Here is a 23,359-nt window from a genome sequence, read left to right as displayed (position 1 = left end):
TTTGAGTTACTGTAGAACCATGGCACTGCATAATGGCAGCCTCCGTGTGGGGTGACCCGCTCTTATGCAGACAAAATACTTTTATTTTCAAGCAATTAGTATACACTCATTTAATCATACTTCTGAATATTGTAACCTAAATAATTATGCATATATTTCCAAAACTACTGTCAAAGATGATCGTATAGGAGACATAAACATCCACTAGCAGACTAGGTTTAGTCAAATAAACACCTAAATGTAGTATTTGGACCTTTTTATTTATACTAGCATGAAAGAAAGACTATTTTGAGCAAAATATCCAAAAAATCTCAAAAAACTGACCAGTGTTTTTGCCCTGCAGTGTTTTGCCTTAACCTAAAAAAAAACAGAAAGGTCTTCAACATTGAAACAGTTAATTCATTGTGACTGTTTATCCCGGGCCTTTTCCCTCTGCTCTGACGAAGCGGCCTCCTCATGCAGAATCATTACAGTTGCACTAATGTCATCTAATCTAATCTGGGGCATCATTTATTCAAGATAATGTGTACTTCAGACACTATTAAACGGGGCCACGGCTGCTCTGTGTTATTCCGCTGTTCGAGGACAGGTTGAGTCAATATTTGAGTACATTTCGGGTACGTTCTGTACCAGGAAAAAAGGTACTCGTAGCACTCTCTCTTTCTTTCTCTCACTCTCTCTCTCTCTCTCTTTCTATCCCTCCCTATCCCTCTGTCTCTCTCTGTCTCCCTCTCTCTCCCTCACTCTCTCTCTCTCTCTCTATCTCCCTCTCTCTCTCTCATTCTTCTTATATATTTTTCTGTGTAAAAAAGCTGCAGCCTCATGTGATCAGTGGCCAAAATTTTGAGTTGTACTTCCACTGTTTTAAACGTTAAACTTGTGGTGGCTGGTGTTACATGTACGGTGCCCACCATCTCTACCATTGTGTCCTTGAGCAAGACACTTAACCCCCAAAACTTATCCAGGGGCGCTGTACTATGGCTGACCCTGCGCTCTGACCCCCTATGGAGTGTGGTAACTTGAGAGTTGATATACGAAGAAGAAAATTTCGATGTAGCTCGTGTAAATTGACAAATAAAGAAACTTAACTTAAATCCATATACAGTATACACACCACCAGTATATGGAAAAATGGCGGAAACTCTCAAGCTAGAAATGGGTCGAAATGACTGTAGAATCGTGTTAAAAACTGAAGTAGGGTATTTCAGTGACAATGAAAATGTACCAGTTTGTGAAATGTCTCCCTCTTGGTTTCCCCCTATTGTGCGACCGTCTCCTGCATATCACAAAAGCCCCTTCAGCCATTGTAGAAAGTGTGAATGCTTCTAGTCATTTGCATAATACAGCGCCCGCTTTTGTTTCCAGCGTTAGCCCGATTGTCTCATTTCAATCGCGGCCTCATTAACATGGGGGATTTTTTAACACTGCGCTCATATTTTGCCACGCTTTTTCTATCCCTTCTACTAGATTTCAAAAGGGAAATCAGACGTCACCTATAATAGCAGACGTGTGTGTGTGTGTGTGTGTGCACGGTGTGTGTGCGTGTGTTGGTGTGTGTGTGTTGGTGTGTGTGTGTTTTTTTTGTGTGTGTGTGTGTGTGTGTGTGTGTGTGTGTGTGTGTGTGTGTGTGTGTGTGTGTGTGTGTGTGTGTGTGTGTGTGTGTGTGTGTGTGTGTGTGTGTGTGTGTGTGTGTGGTTGCACTAAGCGCCGAGCATCTGTGTGCTAAATCCTAAAGCTAACAAGTAGCAATCATCAAGTGCTAATAAGCCAGACTGACAGCCTCCGGATCACGCACTGACAAAAAGTCGGATTTGAAAAAATTTGAGTGAGTGCCTCTCACAGTCTAATTATCACAGCCAGGCTTTATGGCATGACAGCTTTTATATCCAAATGCTTTTTATATCTCCCGTCAGTAAATAGACAGAAAGATGTTGGATGAGTTCAAAGTGTTAAAATGTTGCTGAATAGGAAGTTACAGCCGCTATAGCTTTTATATCAGGCTGGATTCTCTGATATGAAATGACCCGTTTTATTTGACTTGTTAAAGAGGTGATGGATGGAAATGACAGGAGAACAATACAGGCCAAATAAAGGGGGGAATAAACATCTATCCATCTGCGTATTTGTCTGTCTGTCTTCCTGTCTATCTATCTATCTATCTATCTATCTATCTATCTATCTATCTATCTATCTATCTATCTATCTATCTATCTATCTATCTGTCTATCTGTCTGTCTGTCTGTCTGTCTGTCTGTCTGTCTGTCTGTCTGTCTGTCTGTCTGTCTGTCTGTCTGTCTGTCTGTCTGTCTGTCTAAATACAGTTACCTGCAATGTTGGGGAGTATTGGAGTAGGCTATAAGAGCAAGTAGTTAAATCACTTCTTTGCATTTTTTTGTGTATAGCTAAGGTGCTACGAGGAACTTTTAAATATTTCTTAAACAAATGTGTTGTGACAATTTTAAAGAAATAAATCTTGTAACCTTGTACATGTTGAGGAAACAAAATATTGAGAATTTCTTGTCAGTTTGATTTGACTTTTTCATCCCCACATTATACATGAAAAGGTGAAATCTCACTGTTGTGCCCGCGGCTAGGCAACAAGGTTGGCCCGTGTGCTAATGCAGGTTTATAATGTTGCTCAAGGACATTTTCAAGACCACCGTAACAATGAAGACTTCAAAGAGAGAAGGAGCTTTGGCATAAGGAATTATTTAAAAAAATTACAGAAGCTGTCTCTCTGCTTTTTGGTAATTCTGTGTCTCCAAATTATACCAGAAAATAGTTCTAAAAAGCTCACATAAGACAGTTGTTTCAGCCTCTTAGTTTCCACAACAACATTCATCAAACCGCTCAGGAATTTTCTATGTCCTGATGTTTTATGTTGTTTGATTTAATATTGGGAACACACAGATCCGTTTGAAATAGGGTTTTTGTGATATTAACATGTAATAATAATAATAATGTCTGTTTTGTTGCTTTGAACACCATGTGGTTGGTGCTACGGGCAGTTAATCAAAGTGCTTTTATATTCACAACAACAGCAGCAGAAGCCGTCCCTCTCTCTCTCTCTCTCTCTCTCTCTCTCTCTCTCTCTTTTTCTCTCTCTCTCTCTCTCTGTGTGCTAGCGCGATGTGAGAGAAAAGAGAGAATAGCTTTGGTTCACAGGGAGCGAGGCCTTTTATGTTTTTATGTTTTGGATTAAATACAACAAAGAACTGTGTGGTTTGCAGGAGCACAACATAACTTATTTAATTTTTTGTTTCATTTGGCATTTCACTCAGGACATTTCTGAAAAAAATAATTGTATGAGTGGATGGCCATATAAACCTGCATAGTAGAGGAACGCAAGTTAGTTGTGTATTTTTAATTCGTTTTTTTATTCAGGTTTGTGTGTGTGTGTGAGTGTGTGTGTGTGTGTGTGTGTGTGTGTGTGTGTGTGTGTTTGTTTATGTATGCAGTATATGCATATAGATGTGGGTGTGTGTGTATATATATAATTGTATATACATTTTTGTGTTGTATTTTTTTCATGTACGCCCTTATATGTAGATATGGAGATCTAGGTCGAGGCAGATAATGTTTTTGTGTGATGTAACCGCTTGCTTATTGAAAGCTACAAATAAAGAATTTAAATAAAGAAAAAAACAGGCAAAAAACACAACAACACATACCTGAACCTTAATTCAGCTAAAGAAATATTTTCAAAGTAAAAGAAAGAAACCCCCACAGCAAAAAAAAGAGTTTGTGTCACTTGGATAAATATAGTTTTTTTTTCTTTTTTATACCTGCGACACTTTTTGCATTAAATTTGAGTCACGGATGAAAGCCGCGAGACAAATAAACAAAACATCTCTGACGGCGCACACTGTGTGTCTTTGAAAACATGTCCACCAGACAGAATCCACCCTAGAAAAAAATAATCTGTTTGTTTTGTCGAAAAAAGGAGTTGAGCCTCTCCTTGAGAAAAAAAAAAAAAAAAAAAAAAAAAAAGTAGAAAGTAGAAAATGTTATTCCCTCTCCAGCGAGTGGGATATTATTTATTTTAAGTTTCTTTGATGATTCTGGACACATCGTTAAACTAGCACATTAGCTTTTTGTCGCACAAGCTAAGCTGAGTTTGTCTCCGTGGAAACATATGCCTTTTGTGTGTCTGTGAGTGAAAAAGCAATAATCAATGCGAAAAGCCTGGAACGTAAAAACACGAACGCTTACATAACATAAGGCACACACGGACTGGGGAGCTTAGAATAGGAAATAAATTCACTGACACTCGAGATGTTAGCAACACAAATGACTGTTATTATTCAGTGTGAACAGGGTATCAATAAAATACTCACTGCTTACATAATCACAGACACATATTTGAGTATAAAGGGAGAGGGCGTGGCTGTTTTTACTGGTAAAATAAGGCAGAAAAAATGGGTAAATCCGGGGATTTTTTTTAAAATATTTAGTTAGTTTGTTTATTCATTTAGGATACCTCATTGCAGCATCGATTCTCCCTTATAGGTCTTTATTACCATCTTTACATTGGGACAATTAGGGTTAGGGTTAGGCCACAATGCCTCTTAGCACACAGTGGACCGGAGTAGATACTGACATCCTCCTATCAACTGAATACAGAAATCAGTTTTGAATCCAGAATAAATTCTTTAATTGAATCTACTCCAAGAATCGGAATCAAAAGCGTGGGATTCCAAAAGATTCGACCCCCCCTACCCATGACAGTATAAGTAGACAGTAATCTGCAGGCTGTAATTTATGTGTAGATTCTCTCTCTCTTTGTCTCTCTGTCTGTCTCCCTCTCTCTCTGCCTGTCTGTCTGTCTGTCTGTCTGTCTGTCTGTCTGTCTCTCTCTCTCTCTCTCTCTCTCTCTCTTTCTCGTCAATGTGATAAACAAACAAGTCCCAACAAGCACACAGGAGCGTTTAGGGATGTTGTAAAGTTTATCTTTTGACCTGCTCCTCTTGACTACCAGTGTTTGAGCTAAACTAACCTGGATGAGAGACCTTTGCCCATTTATATATCGAAAACTTATTACAGAAACTGCTCTTAACATTGAAGACAAAGCATTGGGAATGTGGGAGAAAGGATTCCTCATTACAGGGTAAATAGACTATAATTTGCAGGCTGTAGTGTAATTGTAAATTATCCCTCTCTCTCTCTCTCTCACCCTCTCTCTCCCACTCTCCCTCTCACTCCTCCCTCCCTCTTCATCTCTCTCTCTCTCCCTCTCTCCCTCTTCCTCTCTCTATCTCTCTCCCTCTCCCTCTCCCTCTTCCTCTCCCTCTCCCTCTCCCTCTCTCTCTTCCTCTCTTTCCCTCTTCTGTGTAAAAAAGCTGCAGACTTATGCGATCAGTGGCCTCACAAAATGTTGAGTTGTACTTCCTCTGTTTGAAATCCACTACCAGTATTTGAAGCAGAGCGTAAAATTCTCAAGCTGGAAATGGGTCAGAACGACTGTAGAATTGTGTTAAAAACTAAAGTAGGGTATTTCAGTGACAATGAAGCCGTACCCGTTTTTTTTAAATGTCTCCCTCTCTCTCCCTCTCTCTCTCCCTCACACACACACACACACACACACACACACACACACACATACACACACACACACAGGTGCACAGAAAGACCCTGAACCCGGTGTTTAACGAGACCTTTCAGTTTGGCGTGCCGCTGGCCGAGCTGCACTGCAGGAAGCTTCACTTCTCCGTCTACGACTTTGACCGGTTCTCCAGACACGACCTCATCGGACAGGTCGTCGTGGACAACCTGCTGGACTTCAGCGAGGGCAGCGGGGACAAGCCGGTGTGGAGGGACATCGTGGAGGGAACCGCCGTAAGTTTATCTGTCTGTCTGTCTGTCTGTCTGTCTGTCTGTTTTTCTGTCTGTGTGTGTGTCTGTCTGTATGTCTGTCTGTCTGTTTGTCTGTCTATCTATCCATCTATCTTATTGACATTCTTTAGAGGAGATAGGTTAAAAGCTCAGTTTTCTGCAGTCCCTTCGCCTGTTAAAGGTGCAGTAAGTGATTCTTGAGAGTCCGTGTTGTCAAAATCGGGGGAATATCTCCTCATGATCCGCTACCTGTCCTTACTGTGTGTGCTCTGGACAAAAATAGCAGTGTTAGCATATCATGCTTCATGAGGAGATATTCACTGATTACAGTAAGTCAACAAGCGTTCTCCAGAATCGCTGACTACACCTTTAATAGGCATCCGTGGGTGAAAACAGTATAAAAATACAAATAGATGTACATCATATAAAAGCACTTAACATTCTCTAAAAAAAACATGAATCATACATATTTAAAACAGAGATAATAGGAATATACAAAGGGATATCAGATGGATCGGTGTTGGCATCTTTGGGTGTTGACTTGCCATTCTTTTTTTTTTGCATTCAACTTCAATGGGTGATACGATGGCGACTGTCTGATGGATTGTGTAGTTGTATTCCACTGATATCGGTTGGCAGATAATCCCAATCATCTGGAGGAGATTGCACTGTTGTTTTTTTCGACTAGATGAGATCTGAATGAGCCATGTTGTTGTTGAGGCGATATTGGGGTCCGCTGTGGTCGCAAATTATAGGCCAAAAGCAATGATAGAAAAAAGGCTAGAAGCAAGAGCAAATCAAACATGACAGTAGTGACAGTTTCAATTGCAGGTTTCAAGTGAAAAACTAAACACACGCATTCATGGTGTGAGATTGAGTCTGACCCACCGAGTACAGAAAATAAATTGAAAATAAAAATGCACAAAGGCAGGATAGTATGAAGCCAAACGGTTGATATAAACACAATAACCCTGCGTTCCGAATCGCATACTCTTTCTTGTTTCTATTCTACATACTACATCCGACGATAAAAATAATCTAGTTAGGATGCTTTAGGATGATTATGGAGGCTTTGGCGATGTGACGTCACTTCACGTGCGCACTGGATTGTGGGTCAGAATCGCCCCAAATAGGTTTCAACAGTTTTCAACACTAACTATCTTGGCCGGAGGAAGTAGGACATCCGGGTACTTCTAACCATCCTAAATCTGGCCACAAGAATTGGGACATCCTAAATCTTTTTTCTACCATACTATATACTGTAGTAGAAAGTATGCGATTCGGAACGCAGGGTAAGACTCTGAAAACTGGCTATGTATAAACAAAGGGGGGCCCACCATAGCTAGCAACATGCCTGTTTTAAGAGAGCCTAGGCTGTGTATTAAAACTGGATTTTTTTCCCAGGGCGCACACACATTACGGGCAGACATTCTCTATAAAGCACTGACTCCACCTTTAATATCAAAACACAGCACAGGAGAGAGCCCAGATAGATAATTTAAACAGATCCGCTTGCTGGCAACAACATCCACACTATTTTTTTATCACGTTTGCGTCCCAAGTAGATTTATATGAAATATTCATCGAATGCTATTAGCAAATTAGACCATCTTATTTTTTTATTTTTCTGGCACGATGGACGTTTCATTTATTTAAAAAAGTAGTTCAAAGCATCAGCTCTCTCCTCGGAACATATTTCATTGTTTCAACTGGAGAAGTATTGATTTGTGAGTCTCAAAGCACTACGGTGTCCTATAGGGCCAAATCGTGCTGTGAATACCACTGCTGGGTATTATACGGTGGGTCTATACTGAGACCACAGGCAGAGGAAAGGAGGGAGGTTGGGGGGGGGGGGTGAACGGATATAAAAAAGCCCGTTTTCGTCACCTCTGCTTAACACTTTCCCTGCTCTCGTGGACAGTGACAGATTGGCATATTATTCATTTAAAGTGACGGCGCGTCTTCCCTTTGCCTAAACACTGCCTGTCCACATTACCGCCGCGCGTCAGTCATAGCCGCGGCTCTTTTTCTGGAACGGCAAAAACCATCATGGCAAAGCAGAGGATATCTGTCCGCTTGTGTTTGTGTTATACGGGTCCGTTTCCATGGCCGTGTGTGTGTGTGTGTGTGTGTGTGTGTGTGTGTGTGTGTGTGTGTGTGTGTGTGTGTGTGTGTGTGTGTGTGTGTGTGTGTGTGTGTGTGTGTGTGTGTGTGTGTGTGTGTGTGTGTGTGTGTGTGTGTGTGTGTGTGTGTGTGTGTGTGTGTGTGTGTGTGTGTGTGTGTGTGTGTGTGTGTGTGGTCGCAGCATCCCAGGCTCAATTTCTGATCCCTGTCTCTTTGTGTGTGTGCGTGTGTGTGTGTGTGTGTGTGTTACAGGAGAAGGCAGATCTCGGGGAGCTTAACTTCTCGCTGTGTTACCTTCCCACCGCGGGCCGGCTCACCGCTACAGTCATCAAGGCCACCAACCTCAAAGCCATGGACCTCACCGGCTTCTCAGGTAAAGCATTAGCACACACACACACACACACACACACACACACACACACACACAAATCTACCCTTACCTAAGGTACGTCCCTACAATATCACTGAGTAAACAGATAAATGTCCCCACGACATGAGTAACACACGCCCAACAAACACAAGCACGCAAGTACACACACACACACACACACACACACACACACACACACACACATATCGAGCTGCTGTTAGTCCTCCAGCAGGCAATCTGTCTGGAAACTCATGTAAAGAAAAATGTATGACAGAAAACCGCTTTAACACGGTCTAAAAAACGCTACTGGTTATACAATATATATGTTGCTTTCTTTGGCTCTTTTCTTCTATGTTTATATCTAGGGATAGGTTTTTAAAGAGCAATACTAACTTGGTACAGGTTCCTTACTGGGTCATTTCCTTCACAAATCATACTGCCATTCATATTCCTGCAATGTTAACTCATTATAACGTAGCACTATTTACACATTATTATGATGGTGATGATGATTATGATACGGTAATAGCCACATATTAAGATATAATCATAACGCTGGTATCATAAGATCGCTATGACGCAGATGCAACTAAATGCCACACCACTACAGCGGCTGCGGCCATTAATAATTTATTCAGCATAGTACATTTCCATCAGGGTTTATCTCATAAGCCTTTATACAGATTGAGAGTGAATGGCCAAACAATGCGATTCATGAAAATACATCAAATGTGACAGTTTCGGGGGCGCCTTTAGCTCAGTTGTTAAGGCGTCCCCCTCCCGGGCCGGGCCCAGCAGCAGACCCGGGTTCGATTCCCGCCCGCGGTCGTTCTCTGCTTGTCACTCCCCTCTCTGCCCCATTTCACCTCTGTCTCTCTGCACTATCAATAAAGCATAAAAATGCCCCAAAAATATAAAAAAAATAAATAAATTTGACAGTTTCCATGAGGCTTTTTTTCATTCAATCTTGCTTATACGTATGACACCATTGTCGCGCAAATGAGTACATACTTCGTTCAGGCAAGGGGCGGCAGTTAAGTAGGCAGCCCCTAATGTAGACAAGAGTCACATACCCGTTTACACTACTATCAGAATGTGGACATATGCAGCCTATACCACCTCCGAATGTGGTTTTTGAGATACGATCTCAATGCGTCTTCAATGCGTCCTGAGAGTGTTTGCACCTGTAGTTAGAGCTATCCACTGGTGTTGGAGTCACTTAAACCAGATGTTAGTGCCAGGTGGAAACAGGGTCTTCATTTGCACAAAAACTTGTGGATGGAAACAGACTTTGTGTTTCATTTTGAATTAGACATTCAACCCTTGTTTTTCTGTTGAACTTTTGTTGCTTTTACATTCATTATCCTTTCTGTTCTGATTCCTCCTTCTGGCAAACAACAACAAACAAAAACAAATAGTTTTTAGCATGAAGACATTTTTCAACACTAATAGTGAATCAGTAACTGTTAGTAGAGCTACAGAAAGTAAGTAAATGACTCTAAATCTTTTGCTAAATAATTCCTGAAGTTCCATCAAGCTTCACCAGAATGTGTTTGGACAAAATCCGACGGTAGATTTTTTCCCTTTTAAGAAGTTGAGGTATATGGCTTATACATTATAAATACACGGCCTGAAGCGCTATGGTGCATTTGCTACAAAAACAACAAGCAGTACAAATGTGTTTTCTTTGCAAAAGCAGAAATCCACTGCAGTTGTAGTATCGTTTCACATGTCACGTATGTATGTCTGCGGAAAAAATAGACAAAAACAGCCTTAGCTTTACCCGAGAGACCGACGTCTAAGAGATGTGATTTCTAATGCTAATATTGACCTGAACAAAGGCATCATAAGACGGCTCTACCCTTCAGTTATGTTTGCCTTAAAGACTTTTTGACGACGGTAGCCGCGGTAATGCTCTCGCAGATTAAATGAGATTTCAAATGATAACGACCGCATGCCGTTATTACTGCCACGGGATGATTGCAGTGCCTCTGAGATGCTAAAGAGAAAAAACGCAGCAGGAAAATGGAGTCCTGTGTTTGTGTGTGTGTGTGTGTGTGTGTGTGTGTGTGTGTGTGTGTGCTTGTACAGGCATCTTTGTGGGGACTGCTGTAGTCTTTTAACCATCGGAGTGAGGAAATTTTTGGAAGGAGGACATTTTTGTTAAGGTTCAAGAGTACAAGTGTGTGTGTGTGTGTGTGTGTGTGTGCGCGCGAGAGAGAGCCTGTGCTTGCGTGTAGTTGTGTGTGTGTGTGTGTGTGTGTGCGTGCGTGTGTTGCTGTCACGGCGCTGCACATGTTGAATGGATAACTGAAGTAATTCCACCTGTGCTGCTTTTCTTTGTGTTCCTAATCCGGCTTTTCCGCAGCGACTTGATTTTCAGCCTTTTATGTGGTTACACACACAGATACCTGTGAGCACAGCATCTAACACAGGCCCGACCTTATCTCTCTCCCTCTGATTCCACCTCCAAATCTTTCCCCGTATCCATCTCTCTTTCTTCTTTATTTTCATGCTACGATTCCTCTCATCCTACCTCCCTCTCTCTCTCTCTCTCCCTCTCCCTCTCTATTTGTCTCTCTCTCTCTATTTCTCTCTCTCTCTCTCTCCCTCTCAAAGACAAATTTCCACCAAGATAGACAATAAAGCAATTCTTATCTTATCTTATCTCTCTCTCCCTCTCTCCCTCTCTCTCCCTCTCTCTCTCTTTCTCCCTCTCTATTTGTCTCTTTCTCTCTCTCCCTCTCTCTCGCCCTCTCTCATCTCCCCCCCCCCCCCCCCCCTCTCTCTCTCTCTCTCTCTCTCAATTTAATTATTTTCAAAAAGCTTTATTGGCATAACTATCGCAGAAGACAGTTGTGCCAAAGCATTACAGATCTTACAAATAATAGCAAATAAGATACAATCAGAACAATATATATTATAATGATATAATATATTATTAATATTATTATTAAAAAATGATGTGACTCACTGTATTGCTCCTTCTTGCTGTCTGTAAAGCCGTCTTGTGTCGCATTTCCTTGTGAAAAATGTAATAAAGAAATAAAGTTTGATTTGATTTCATTTGATTTGATATGATTTGTTTTGTCCCACACACAGACCCGTACGTGAAGGCCTCTCTGATCTGTGACGGGCGAAGGCTAAAAAAGAGGAAGACTTCCATTAAGAAAAACACGCTCAACCCGACATACAACGAGGCGCTGGTCTTTGACATTCCCAACGAAAATATAGACAGTGTTTCCATCGTCATAGCAGTGATGGACTATGACTGGTGAGTCTATCTATCTATCTATCTATCTATCTATCTATCTATCTATCTATCTATCTATCTATCTATCTATCTATCTATCTATCTATCTATCTATCTATCTATCTATCTATCTATCTATCTATCTATCTATCTATCTATCTATCTATCTATCTATCTATCTATCTATCTATCTATCTATCTATCTATCTATCTATCTATCTATCTATCTATCTATCTATCTATCTATCTATCTATCTATCTAATTGCCAAAAATCTGAAAATCGACCAGTGCCTGTCTGTCTGTCTGTCTGTCTGTCTGTCTGTCTGTCTATCTATCTATCTACCTTTCTGTCTGTCTGTCTGTCTGTCTGTCTGTCTGTCTGTCTGTCTGTCTGTCTGTCTGTCTGTCTGTCTGTCTGTCTGTCTGTCTGTCTGTCTGTCTACCTTTCTGTCTGTCTGTCTGTCTGTCTGTCTGTCTGTCTGTCTGTCTGTCTGTCTGTCTGTCTGTCTGTCTGTCTGTCTGTCTGCCTATCTATCTAATTGCCAAAAATCTGAAAATCGACCAGTACTTTATAAAAAAACTAGCCTTTTTGCTTGCATTGTCTCAACTTATATTAATGTTTGTGCACACAGTGTGATTGTTGCATCTATTTGGTGTTGGCACATTTTGCCTGTATTGCAGCTATGTAAAACATTATTAGGCCCCCTTTATAAGTCAACCTCCTGCTGGACTATCCATGTTTTACATAGACACATGGGCCACACATGAATAAACATGATCTATCTAATGCTAATGCCTGAAAAGAGAAATATGTAGCGTTGCCATATTGTGTCTGCCCGGTGCTTCCAGCAACACTTGGCTCACTTGATGTGTTTGTGTATAGACGCGGCGCCTGCCTATTATGTAGTCTGCCCTCCGTTTGGCATCTCCATAAGGTGTGTGTGTTTTTGTAGACTATGTTTGTGCCCGCGCCCGCTTCCCCGCTGACATAACGCTGTGTGTGTGTGTGTGTGTGTGTGTGTGTGTGTGTGTGTGTGTGTGTGTGTGTGTGTGTGTGTGTGTGTGTGTGTGTGTGTGTGTGTGTGTGTGTGTTTGCAAGATGCTTTTCAATATCCGTGCCTCAGCTGCTGTACTCTTTGCCGAGAACTCAACATTTGATAAATGAGATCCTCTGTGAATGTTTCTTACAAGCTCTCACAGCAGCTTGCATGTCTAGCTCTCTCTCTAGCTCTCTCTGTCTCTCTCTCTCTCTCTTCCTCTTCTCTCTCTTTCTCCCTCTCAGCGATGGTGTTTTGATAGTATTGTCTGTTCAGTTATTGATGAAGATTTGAGAATATGCACAAGGTTTTAGAAGATAGATTTTTTTGATTTTTAAACTTGGATTTTTGATTAATTTGTGTTAATCTGTTGAACAGTACAAAGTATATGAATTAAGTGTTTTTGTAAAAATCTAAATCTTTCTTTTCTCCTCTGTTTTATCTATCTATCTATCTATCTATCTATCTATCTATCTATCTATCTATCTATCTATCTATCTATCTATCTATCTATCTATCTATATCTACTCATCTCTCCTTCCCTCCCTCCCTCTATCCATCCATCCATCCATCCATCCATCCATCCATCCATCCATCCATCCATCCATCCATCCATCCATCCATCCATCCATCCATCATTCCCTCCCTTTCTCCCTCCCTCCCACCCTCCCTCCATCCTTCCCTCCCTTCCTCCCTCCCTCCATCCATCCATCCATCATTCCCTCCCTCCCTCCCTCCCTCCCTCCCTTCCTCCCTCGCTCTCCAGTATTGGTCATAATGAGGTGATCGGGATGTGTCGTGTGGGCAGTGAGGCCGAGGGTCCGGGCAGAGAGCACTGGCAGGCCATGCTGGCCAACCCACGCAAACCCATCGAGCAATGGTATCAGCTCGTAGAGGTAACTAACCAGCATATGATCACATGCTGTGCTGTGTGTGTGCGTGTGTGCGTGAGCGTGACTGACTGACTGTGTGTGTGTGTGTGTGTGTGTGTGTGTGTGTGTGTGTGTGTGTGTGTGTGTGTGTGTGTGTGTGAGAGAGAGTGAGTGAGTGAGCTTGACTGACTGTGCATGTTGTGTTCATGTGTGTGTGAGCGTGACTGACTGAGTGTGTGTTTGTGTGCATGCATGTGTCATGAATTTGATCTCGTTACCACATATGTTCAGCGATTCAGTTAGTCAGAGCCTATGACCAAAACCATTTCATCATCATATATCTGGGAGAACAGCAGTAGAGAAGTATTTGTGATAGAAGTATTGGAGTAATGGAAGACTCACTTTAAAGCAACAGTGATGAAATAATTATTCATCATATACTTTAGAATTAAGAAAAACAAGCTTTGGCAAATAAATTCCCCCATTACAAGTTACATTCTGCCATGCACTGTATCAGCAGCTTAATGGAATAAAGTAGTTCAATTAAATTAAGAATGCGGAACCAATTTAATTTACTTTTTACATATTTGGAAAGCTGTCAAATCTTGGATCAGGGCTGTAGTAGACTCAGTAATACATTTTTTAATAACTCTGAAAATATTCCTTTAAAATATTGTGGCAAGATGAGGCTGTACTCAAACATTTTCTCAGTAACATGATAACATTAATAACACTCATATCTGTATGCTAATTGCGAAGCTACCGCCAGAAGCCGTTTATCTTATATAACCTGCCAGTTAAAAAACCCTTTCTTGTAGAGATTAAAAAGATTAGATATGAAGTTTTAATCCCAGTATATAGATTAAGCTTTTGAGGTTCTGGTACGAATATTTAGTTATCTTTGGATACAGCGGGCTAGGCTAGCAGTTCCCTATGATTTCCAGTCATTATGCTAAGCTAAGCAGAGTTGCCGCTAGCTGTAGCTTCCTGTTTATCGTACAAAAATGCAAGTGGTATCAATCTTTTCATCTAACTCACAGTTAGTAGGGGCAGAAGCATAATGACCTTTAGGTACATGTACTTGAGTATAGTCTAAACTGCAGACTTAATTAGGCGCCTTCCACCACTAAACGTGGTAGTAAGAAAAATTGCTTCGGAATTTTTTTATTTTATTCATTTATTTATTTATTTGTTTATTTAACCTTTATTTATACTCGAGAGATCAATTAAAGGGGTGACCCTTTTTTGCAAATGTGTCGAGTCAAACAAATGCAAAGCAAAAACAATACATACACAATATATCAAAAACAACAATGTAAAAGTGCTGCGGATAGCCAGGACGAAAAATTATAAACAGCAAACCCAGTTGCAAATACACAAATGTTGAAAAGTCCAAAAATAACATTGGAAAAGATTCAGGCAAAGCTATAGTATAATAAAACCAAATATGAATCTACTAATGTCGCCTCTCTACTCCACAAACAAACGCCCTCCCCCATCCCCCCCTCCCCTCTCCCCAGGGGCGGATCTACCGGGGTGGCATGGGGTGGCAACTGCCACCCTAAAAAAAGCCTTGCCACCCCAGCTGCCACCCCAGTTGGGCAGCGCCAAATTAAACATTTATTTTTGGCTGTTAAGAGACATTTACGAGCGCGAGTTTCAAATGTCCGACTGCAAGTGAATGTAGCCAAGTAATATTGCCCCACCCCGATCTCCCGCGACCCACTCCCGAGACTCCTAACCGCTCCTAACGGCACTGATTTTGAATACAACGAAGGCGCGCGAGAGACGGATCCAAACCTCTCTAGACTAACGAAGCAAGCAGCACAGGAGAGACTACACTCTCCAGGTATTACTGATTAACTGTCTATCTATGAAAAAATTACAATAATGAGAAAAGAGCAGGGCTAATGGAGTTGTAGTTTTCCTATAAAGTTAATATGCTGCTGTGTGGTGACAATGACTAGAGGTTAATAGTAACGTTAGGAACTCGTGAATGCCTCGGAAAAACTACAATAACGTTCACATCAGCGAAGATTGTGCACTAGGCTACTGATCCAAATTCCACAACTCATTACTTGTGTTACAGTTTAGTAGGCTACAATATTTATTCATTTATATTTGGTTGCTCCACCTTAAGTCAGCCCAGGCAGGACAGGATAGTTAAGTTTCAGTTTCGTTTTTCATCTCCGTGTTGGACAGCTGTTCGCTCAGCTGAAGGGCTCGAGCCTCACGGAGCAGACAGCGCGAGTCAGTCTAAGGGTGTATTCACACTGGGAAAGTCCACTAGTTCACTTGCTTTGGTCCAGACCAAATAGAGTTTAGATTTTTTTCTTTTGGTGTGGTCCACTTTCATATTGCCCCTTTTGCAAGTGAACCAGCATTACGAAGCAAAACCACACGTGATCTGAGGTCATTCATTCATTGGACAGACATTCTGGGGTGGAGAGAAGCAGGAAGCACGAAGTGAAAACTGCGAAATATATAACTGATACGATATGGGGTTAAAAAATAATAAATAAATAGGCCTACATCTAGCCTATAAATAAAATAAAAAAACATAAAATTATTGTTGTTTCATATGGTTATAATATGTAGGCCTGGGTCAATGATGTGGCTTGTAGCCTACGATGTGAAACATAATATGTAGGCCTACTGTATTTTTGCTACTGGACGCGCGGCTCGCGAGGAATAGGCTCAAGCTGACACAGCTGATTTAGCCGTGTGTCAGCTTTGTGTGAGTTCGCCGCAGCTCTGCTCCAAACTGACACGGGGATAGTATTGACGGTCCCGTAACATGGGAAGCAAAATAAAAACACGCACTTCATACAAAGCGCAGCTTGAACCTGTTGGCACTGTGCGGGAGACGCTCCCCTCTCCTTCATCTGATCGCTGAACACATCAGCATGTTTACGCGTCCTGTCTATCAAATGTAATATATTTGCTCGGGCTCCCGGTCAAACCACAACTAATCTTCCCAACAACGGCAACACTTTCCCATAATGTGAAGCTGACGGTGATTTATTAAAAAAGAAAAGGCACAATGCTTCCTGCAATTGGGTCGGATCGAGTCCGGACAAATTCACACCACAAACGAACTGCAGCAGAGTGCGTATGGAACCGCATCGAGACCACCTCTTTAGCTGTGTCTCGGATCGTTTGTTTGGTCCGCCCCCGAGTGCGATTGCTGTATTCACACATGTCTGAAAGATGCGCACCGAAGGTGGAAGTGCATCTGAGTTCGTTTCAACCGAACTAAACACGGCATGTGTGAATACACCCTAAAAGTCAGTGAGGATCACGCTCACAAATCAAAAAGCTAAATTATAAAATAAAGCTATCTCTTCCTCCCTCTGTCCACTGCACACTTAGTCACTAGCTTAAAGGAAATACATGAGGATTAAAACCTCATTTTGCACTTTATTATTTTTGAATATTTGAAGATTGCATGCAAGTAAAATACCACCAGCCACTACATTCTCAATGATAGACGTGAATAATCACTTCTTCTTTTTTTCTAAACCAATTTGTTTTTAACAATAGAGGAGAATAAATATTTGAAAGCAATACAGAATGCATGATATTACTGCATTGTATTCTATTCTATTGTTGTCACTGGGAACCTAAATGTTGTCTATTACTTTACATAAACTTGATGCAAACAAATTCACCAGAATGCAGGAAATGAAGTGATGAATGCTCAAAATTTCTGGGGGGGCAACCCCAGACCCCCCATTTAAAAGGTGTCCTAAACCAAGGTTTAATCATAACCTATAACCTTGAAATTCATTAATTATTTTGTTTAATTTTATCTATAGGCCTTTGTATAAGGATATACTTCATAATTCTTATCACACTATTTTAGATTAAAGTCTTAGGTTGTGCTTATCAATTGCTCATAATAACCAGTAGGCCTATTTCTGTGTTGGACATTACTGAACCTCTTCCCATTTACAGTGTGTTTAACAGGTCACTGTTTGTGACCAAACAAAGGAAAATGCCACACAATATTTTTATGAATGATTTTATCTGTATTGTATGTAAATTACTAGAATATTTTAATAACTTGATATTTGCACTCAAGTTAGACTGATGATTGACATCTGATGGGAGTATCTCATATTAACACAGACAAATACCAAAGACTCACTGTTAACTAAGTACTTATTGCAGCCCTATTTGCATAGATTTTGAGCCCCATGCTGGTGTATTAGTGCAGGTGTTTGTTGTGAGGCAGGTAATGTAGTAATTATTCAGTAATAATAATCTTTAAAATTGTCTGACACCTTTTATGTTTAAATGTAAGGCTTCACTCGTGCTACAATACATTAAGTATTATGTTATTTAGTCAACATATCTAAATGTGGGGGCTTTCCCAAGTACATATTTATTTATATGGCTTTAATTAAATCGGCATACTGTATATACATCCGCCACAGGTTGCCACCCCTTAAAATCTCCTGCCACCCTCTTGCCACCCCATGAATATTTTTCTAGATCCGCCCCTGCCTCTCCCCCCTGTCAAACATTGGGCTGTTCTTCTGAATGCTGCCCCCCAGGAGCATGGCTGTACTCTGGCGCATTTGTTATCGTTGTTGTACAGTGTGTTGTTGTGGATTATCATGTGATTTTTTTAAATTTAAATAATTTCTGAAAATTATTCTATAACCAATTCTACCACTGTAAATGTGTTATCCACCATGCAGTGTGTAGGCTAAAAGCAGATCATAACATATCTCAATGTCTTTAATTTTTTCCAACTGAACGTATAAAAAAACAATTATTTATTATGTCATGAAGAATTAAAATTGAAAGCAACATCCTTCATTTCCCTTTCATAGGAGAAAGCGATCGCTGCATTCGTGTCGAAGAGTGCTACGGCTTCCTCCCCTAAGCCCAACATCGTGGTGGACAGTCCTCACTCCGATTAAAAACTGTGAGTGTCTCCTTTCACATATTTTAATTCTAATCGCATCTCGCATGCTTCCACACACACTATAGGCATGCATTCAAGGCATAGGAATTTGTCTTATTGTCTTAACATATACAATCCAATCCCTTCTTGATTTTCTGCTTGCAAACAGGGACCCACAGTATAGGAATCTTTTATAAAAACGTCCATACTCTCTCTCTAGTTAGATGTATGCATAGAGGGACAAAAAACCGGTTGGAAAGTCTTTAAAATGCATGACCTAGCCTGCGAGTGTGTGATAAAGTGGCGGGCCGCGGAGGCTGTCAGATGTAGCTAGCTGGAAGGCAGAAGCATCTGTATAATCTAGATGTTACGGGTTATGTAATGCAATGGGCCCCCTCCCTCTCCACTCGCTCCCTCCCTCCCTCCCTTCCCCCCAAACGTACAGTACACTGCATACTGTTTATATATTCTCCTCCGTACTGTCTCTCTTGCTCTCTTTGCCTAATCTGCCTCTTTTTCTCCTTTCTCCTTCTTTTTCTTCCGTTTTTTTTCCTCAGGTCATTTTTCATCTCTCCAGCTCCAGACTTTTTTCCTTTCTTTCCCTTCTCATCTGTGAATAATTCTCTCCATCAAAGAAAGAGAGAGAGAGAGGGAGAGAGGAAGAGAGAAGGAGAGAGAGAGAGTGAGGGAGAGAGCAGGAGAGAGAGAAGCGGAGGAGAAAACGGAGCGCTAGTGTCCATGTCCTAGTGCTGTAATGAAGTCCTAGTGCTTTCTTTACCCAAAGCCGGGAGCGCAAGGGGGGGAGAAAAAAAAATGAAAAAAAACAACAACATCCATCTACAAGCTACACTTTGAGCATCTGACTACACATATACAAACACACACAGCAGACACTAAATGGCACATGGTAGGATTGATATATCGAGTGTAAAATCGGGCTCTGGCAACCGGAATGCACACAGGTAGATCTAAAACACACACACACACAAATAGCTCACACACACACACACACATAGACACATACATAAACACACACACACACACACACACAGAGTTTGTAGTATGTGCGTAGTTCCCGTGTGCTTCAGACTATAGTGTAGTATTTCATCTAGGAAAGAGTTATGACGTCACGTGACAAACTTTTTTCTCTTGAACACACAAAAAAAGACGAAGAAGAAGAAGAAGAAGAAGAAAAAAATTGAAAGACAGATTTCAACTCCAGGACCAAAGGTTCACGCCCACTTGTACAGACTTTAAAAGAAGAACATCACTATGTCGATATTTTTCTTTGCAAAAGAACATCGGTGTACACAAAGTACATGAAGCCGTACTGTTTGTGTGTGTGTGTGTGTGTGTGTGTGGGGAAAAAAGTCTCACGTGATAGGCCAAAACAAAACATCCGAGGTGGATTCTTTGGGACATTTTTTCGGACGCCTTTCTCCAGGGCTCTGTATCCCATCGTTTTTGGACTTTTCTCGCTTATTTTTTCCCCAAGAGGAAGGACAACAAAAGCGTTTCCAAGTCAGTGGTCTTTTATTGATGTCAAAAAAATGAGGACAGACTCATTGGTTTAAGCATGTTAAACGCAACCTTGAAATGTGTCCCTCTTCCTCATGCTTCATCAACGGTCTCCATTTTGTTTTGTAGTTTTTTTGTGTAGTTCAGAATATACATATAATCGCCAGGAAAAAGGAGTTTATTCTCATGCCATTTTTGAACAGTGCACTGAGGATGCTTGGATGGTGTGAGCGTCTGGGACACACACGGACAAAGTTGATTGTCCCAAGACTTTAACCCTAACGCAGGACTACAGAGCGGACTATACTACGGACGTTTTTGGGATAAGGACCAGCATCTTGTTTGGATTGCACTGGATGGGACTATGTTTTCCAATGGTGGAAGGATATATCACCTCACTCTTTATATTTATTTTTCTATCATTCCGGGACTTCTTTTGTCATTTTTTTCTTTTTTTCTCTCAAGAAGAAAATCGTCCAAAACTTTGACTGAGGAGAAAAAAAAACGATTATATATCTTCAAGTTCCACGTTCCATGTCCCTGACAAAGACTTTAGAAGGACACACACGTCCCCGTGTCGCTTTTATTAGTGTGTGTTTCTGTGTTGGTTTGTGGGCGTGTTTGTTTTGTATTTGTGCGCGTCCGTGTGTGTGTGTGTGTGTGTGTATGCCTGTGTGTGTGTGTGTCACTGTGACGTCCCCCATGTCTTACTGTCTAAACCCCACCCTCATTTCCAAAAAACCCCGGCACCGAAAAGACTTGAAACGCTTGTCTAGGCGCCAAACGTGTCGTCTTGTCCCTGTGTCTTTACAAGGAGCCATTGTGTGTGTGTGTGTGTGTGTGTGTGTGTGTGTGTGTATGTGTGTGTGAGTGTGTGCGCATGTGGGTGTGCGCATGTGTGTGTGCGCGTGCCTGTGTGTACGTGTGTGTGTGTGTGTGTGTGTGTGTTAACTGTACGTGCCTCATTGCACTAAGTGGGGAAACACTGTCTCTCATAGACATTAGTTTGTTATTGTCTATGTATGTCGTCTCTGAAATCAGCTGCCAATCATCATCCTGCCCTTGTCCTCCTACTCCCTACCTCCCCTTTACCCACAACCCCCTTTGCCTGATGTAAGTAACTGTGTTGATCGTGTACTACTTCTTTCAGTAAAAAATGTGTGTACTGTATGTCCAAAAGGGGGGGGAAGAAGATGAAGAAAAAAAAGAAAAAAAAACAGATGGCAAAAGTGGATTGAAAATTTAAATCGTCGGGTGTGTGTTTTGATTACATTTTACGAGAAGGAATACCAAAAAATAACTAAAATTAAAAATTAACAGAAAAGAAAAATAACAATAAAACCTGAGGCTCATTTGTTACGGGCTACGGATTCATGACAATTTTTTAGATTTTCCCCTTTTAGAAACGCAAAGTGGTGAAACAAGGGAGGAGGTGTGTGTGAGAAAAACAAGAGGTTGGGATTCCTGCACTTATAACGCTGCGTCTGTGTCACTGCTTAATTCCACCAACTACTATTTCTACTGGAAACCTCAGAAAACAATCAACAGTATCACGATACAACAACACCTCACTACAGCTACTTGTATTGCTCTCGTTGCCTTTTTCTCTCTCATCCTAACAGTCTGTGTGTGTGTGTGTGTGTGTGTGTGTGTGTGTGTGTGTGTGTGTGTGTGTGTGTGTGTGTGTGTGTGTGTGTGTGTGCGTGCGTGCGTGCGTGCGTGCGTGCGTGCGTGCGTGCGTGCGTGCGTGCGTGCGTGCGTGCGTGCGTGCGTGCGTGCGTGCGTGCGTGCGTGCGTGCGTGCGTGCGTGCGTGCGTGCGTGCGTGCGTGCGTGCGTGCGTGCGTGCGTGCGTGCGTGCGTGTGTGTGTGTGTGTGTTTCATGGGAGGGATCTAGTTTCTCTTAACCTATGGACCGTGGAAGTGTATTGCGAATTACTTACAAGTGTTGCTTGATTTGGTACGCCAGGCCCGGCGCCAGAGCAAATCTGTAGGGATTTCTGTTTTTTTTTTTTAAATGTAACTTTAAACAAAAAAAAGTTTTACAACCATTAGACACATACACACAATACATTAATAATGAAATGCCATTTTTAATAGGACGGTGCCGCAAAAAAACGACATGACAACGTTCCCATACATACAACACTACAGTGCAAAACAACAGCATGGCCAAACAACATTGCCTAAAGACGCCAAAAGCTCGCAAAATAGGCACAACTAAACAGTGAATCTACATGTGTGTTAATTGATAAATAGAATGTATAAATAAAACTTAAATTTAAAACATACAACACACACATGGGCAGCAATGCAGTGGGTTCGAGGCGGCACAAACGCCTAGTAAACAAAAGCATGACCAAAAAAAAGGTAAAAGGCTCACTTTTTAAAATAACAACAGCTTTGCTTACTATATAGGCTCCTACACTTGGTCGAATACAGCTGACCACAGCAAGCAAATTCAAAACAATACAGAGCTATACACCACAGTATAAGCACTAGAACTCACATAAGATTAAATTCATATGAAACTCTATTCTTTGCTTGATGCTAATAAAGCTGGAGATTTTGGTTTTAAGCCATTTTTCTTGATATCTATTTTTCATTTTAAAAACACAAAACAGATTTCAAACTGCAGGCTCATGAACTAAAGACCAGAGAATAGTGTAACTACTTTCTACCACCCACACACCAACTCGCTTGTGTGATGTGTTCTGAAAGGTGATTGGTCGAAAGAATTTGTCACTCGCAAATAGTCATAATCTTACACATATTTTTGCTTTAGTTTACAAAATATATATATATATTTAGATTTGACTAAGTAGCTAACATCATATTAGCCTTTACAGTGTAGCTTTAAACTGCAAGAATTTAAAAAATAATTGGTGAAAAAAAACAAGTTTTATTTTGAAGGGCAAAGATATCAAAAGTGGGCGTGGCTCAAATTGAAATACTACAATAAAAGGTTCAGTGTACTTAATATATTAAAGATGTTACCCACGGCGCCGGGTCTGGGGTAAACACATCAGGTGACACCCTTTGCATTGTAAAACCTGCTGGTGTATACTGTGTGGTTTGCCAGTGAGCTGAAGGGGTTATCGAGTGGCTTGTATAAGTAGATACCGTATCGATCCATTGGTCTCAAGGCTCCATAACACTATTTTCCCAGCCCTGCTCTATCCCTGCTTCTGTCTACCCTAGTTAACCCTTTATTGTGTTTCCGATACATAACAAAAAGTCATATAGTTGAGCCGGTACATTCTCTTATATATCACCTCAGTGTGTGTTTGTTCCCTTATTCTTTAGTTTTTCTCTATACCTGCTATAGCCTCTCACCTCATTTTTTCACCTCTCTCTCTCTCCCTCATCACTCCATCTTGCCCTCTTTCTCTCCGTGTCTGTATTATCCCTCCCTCTCTCCCTCCCTCCGTCCGTCCAT

The 23,359-nt window shown here is 41.2% G+C and overlaps 1 protein-coding gene across 1 annotated transcript in view; it reads left to right on the top strand.

The window, feature by feature from the left end:
* Nucleotides 1-18,420, top strand: part of syt3 (synaptotagmin III) — a gene marked incomplete at both ends in the record, with an annotated part of 36,768 nt that extends 18,348 nt beyond the window's left edge. Inside the window, 5 exons of the mRNA XM_080043896.1 lie at nucleotides 5,617-5,835; nucleotides 8,209-8,329; nucleotides 11,429-11,600; nucleotides 13,384-13,513; nucleotides 18,331-18,420. Of these exons, the coding sequence (XP_079900022.1) occupies nucleotides 5,617-5,835; nucleotides 8,209-8,329; nucleotides 11,429-11,600; nucleotides 13,384-13,513; nucleotides 18,331-18,420 (732 nt within the window). The remainder of the gene's footprint in view (nucleotides 1-5,616; nucleotides 5,836-8,208; nucleotides 8,330-11,428; nucleotides 11,601-13,383; nucleotides 13,514-18,330) is intronic.
* Between the last annotated feature and the right edge of the window lie 4,939 nt (nucleotides 18,421-23,359).

The sequence above is a fragment of the Ammodytes marinus genome, assembly GCF_949987685.1.
Source record: "Ammodytes marinus genome assembly, chromosome: 16".
NCBI lineage: Eukaryota > Metazoa > Chordata > Actinopteri > Uranoscopiformes > Ammodytidae > Ammodytes > Ammodytes marinus.
This window is presented reverse-complemented; position numbering and strand designations above follow the sequence as displayed.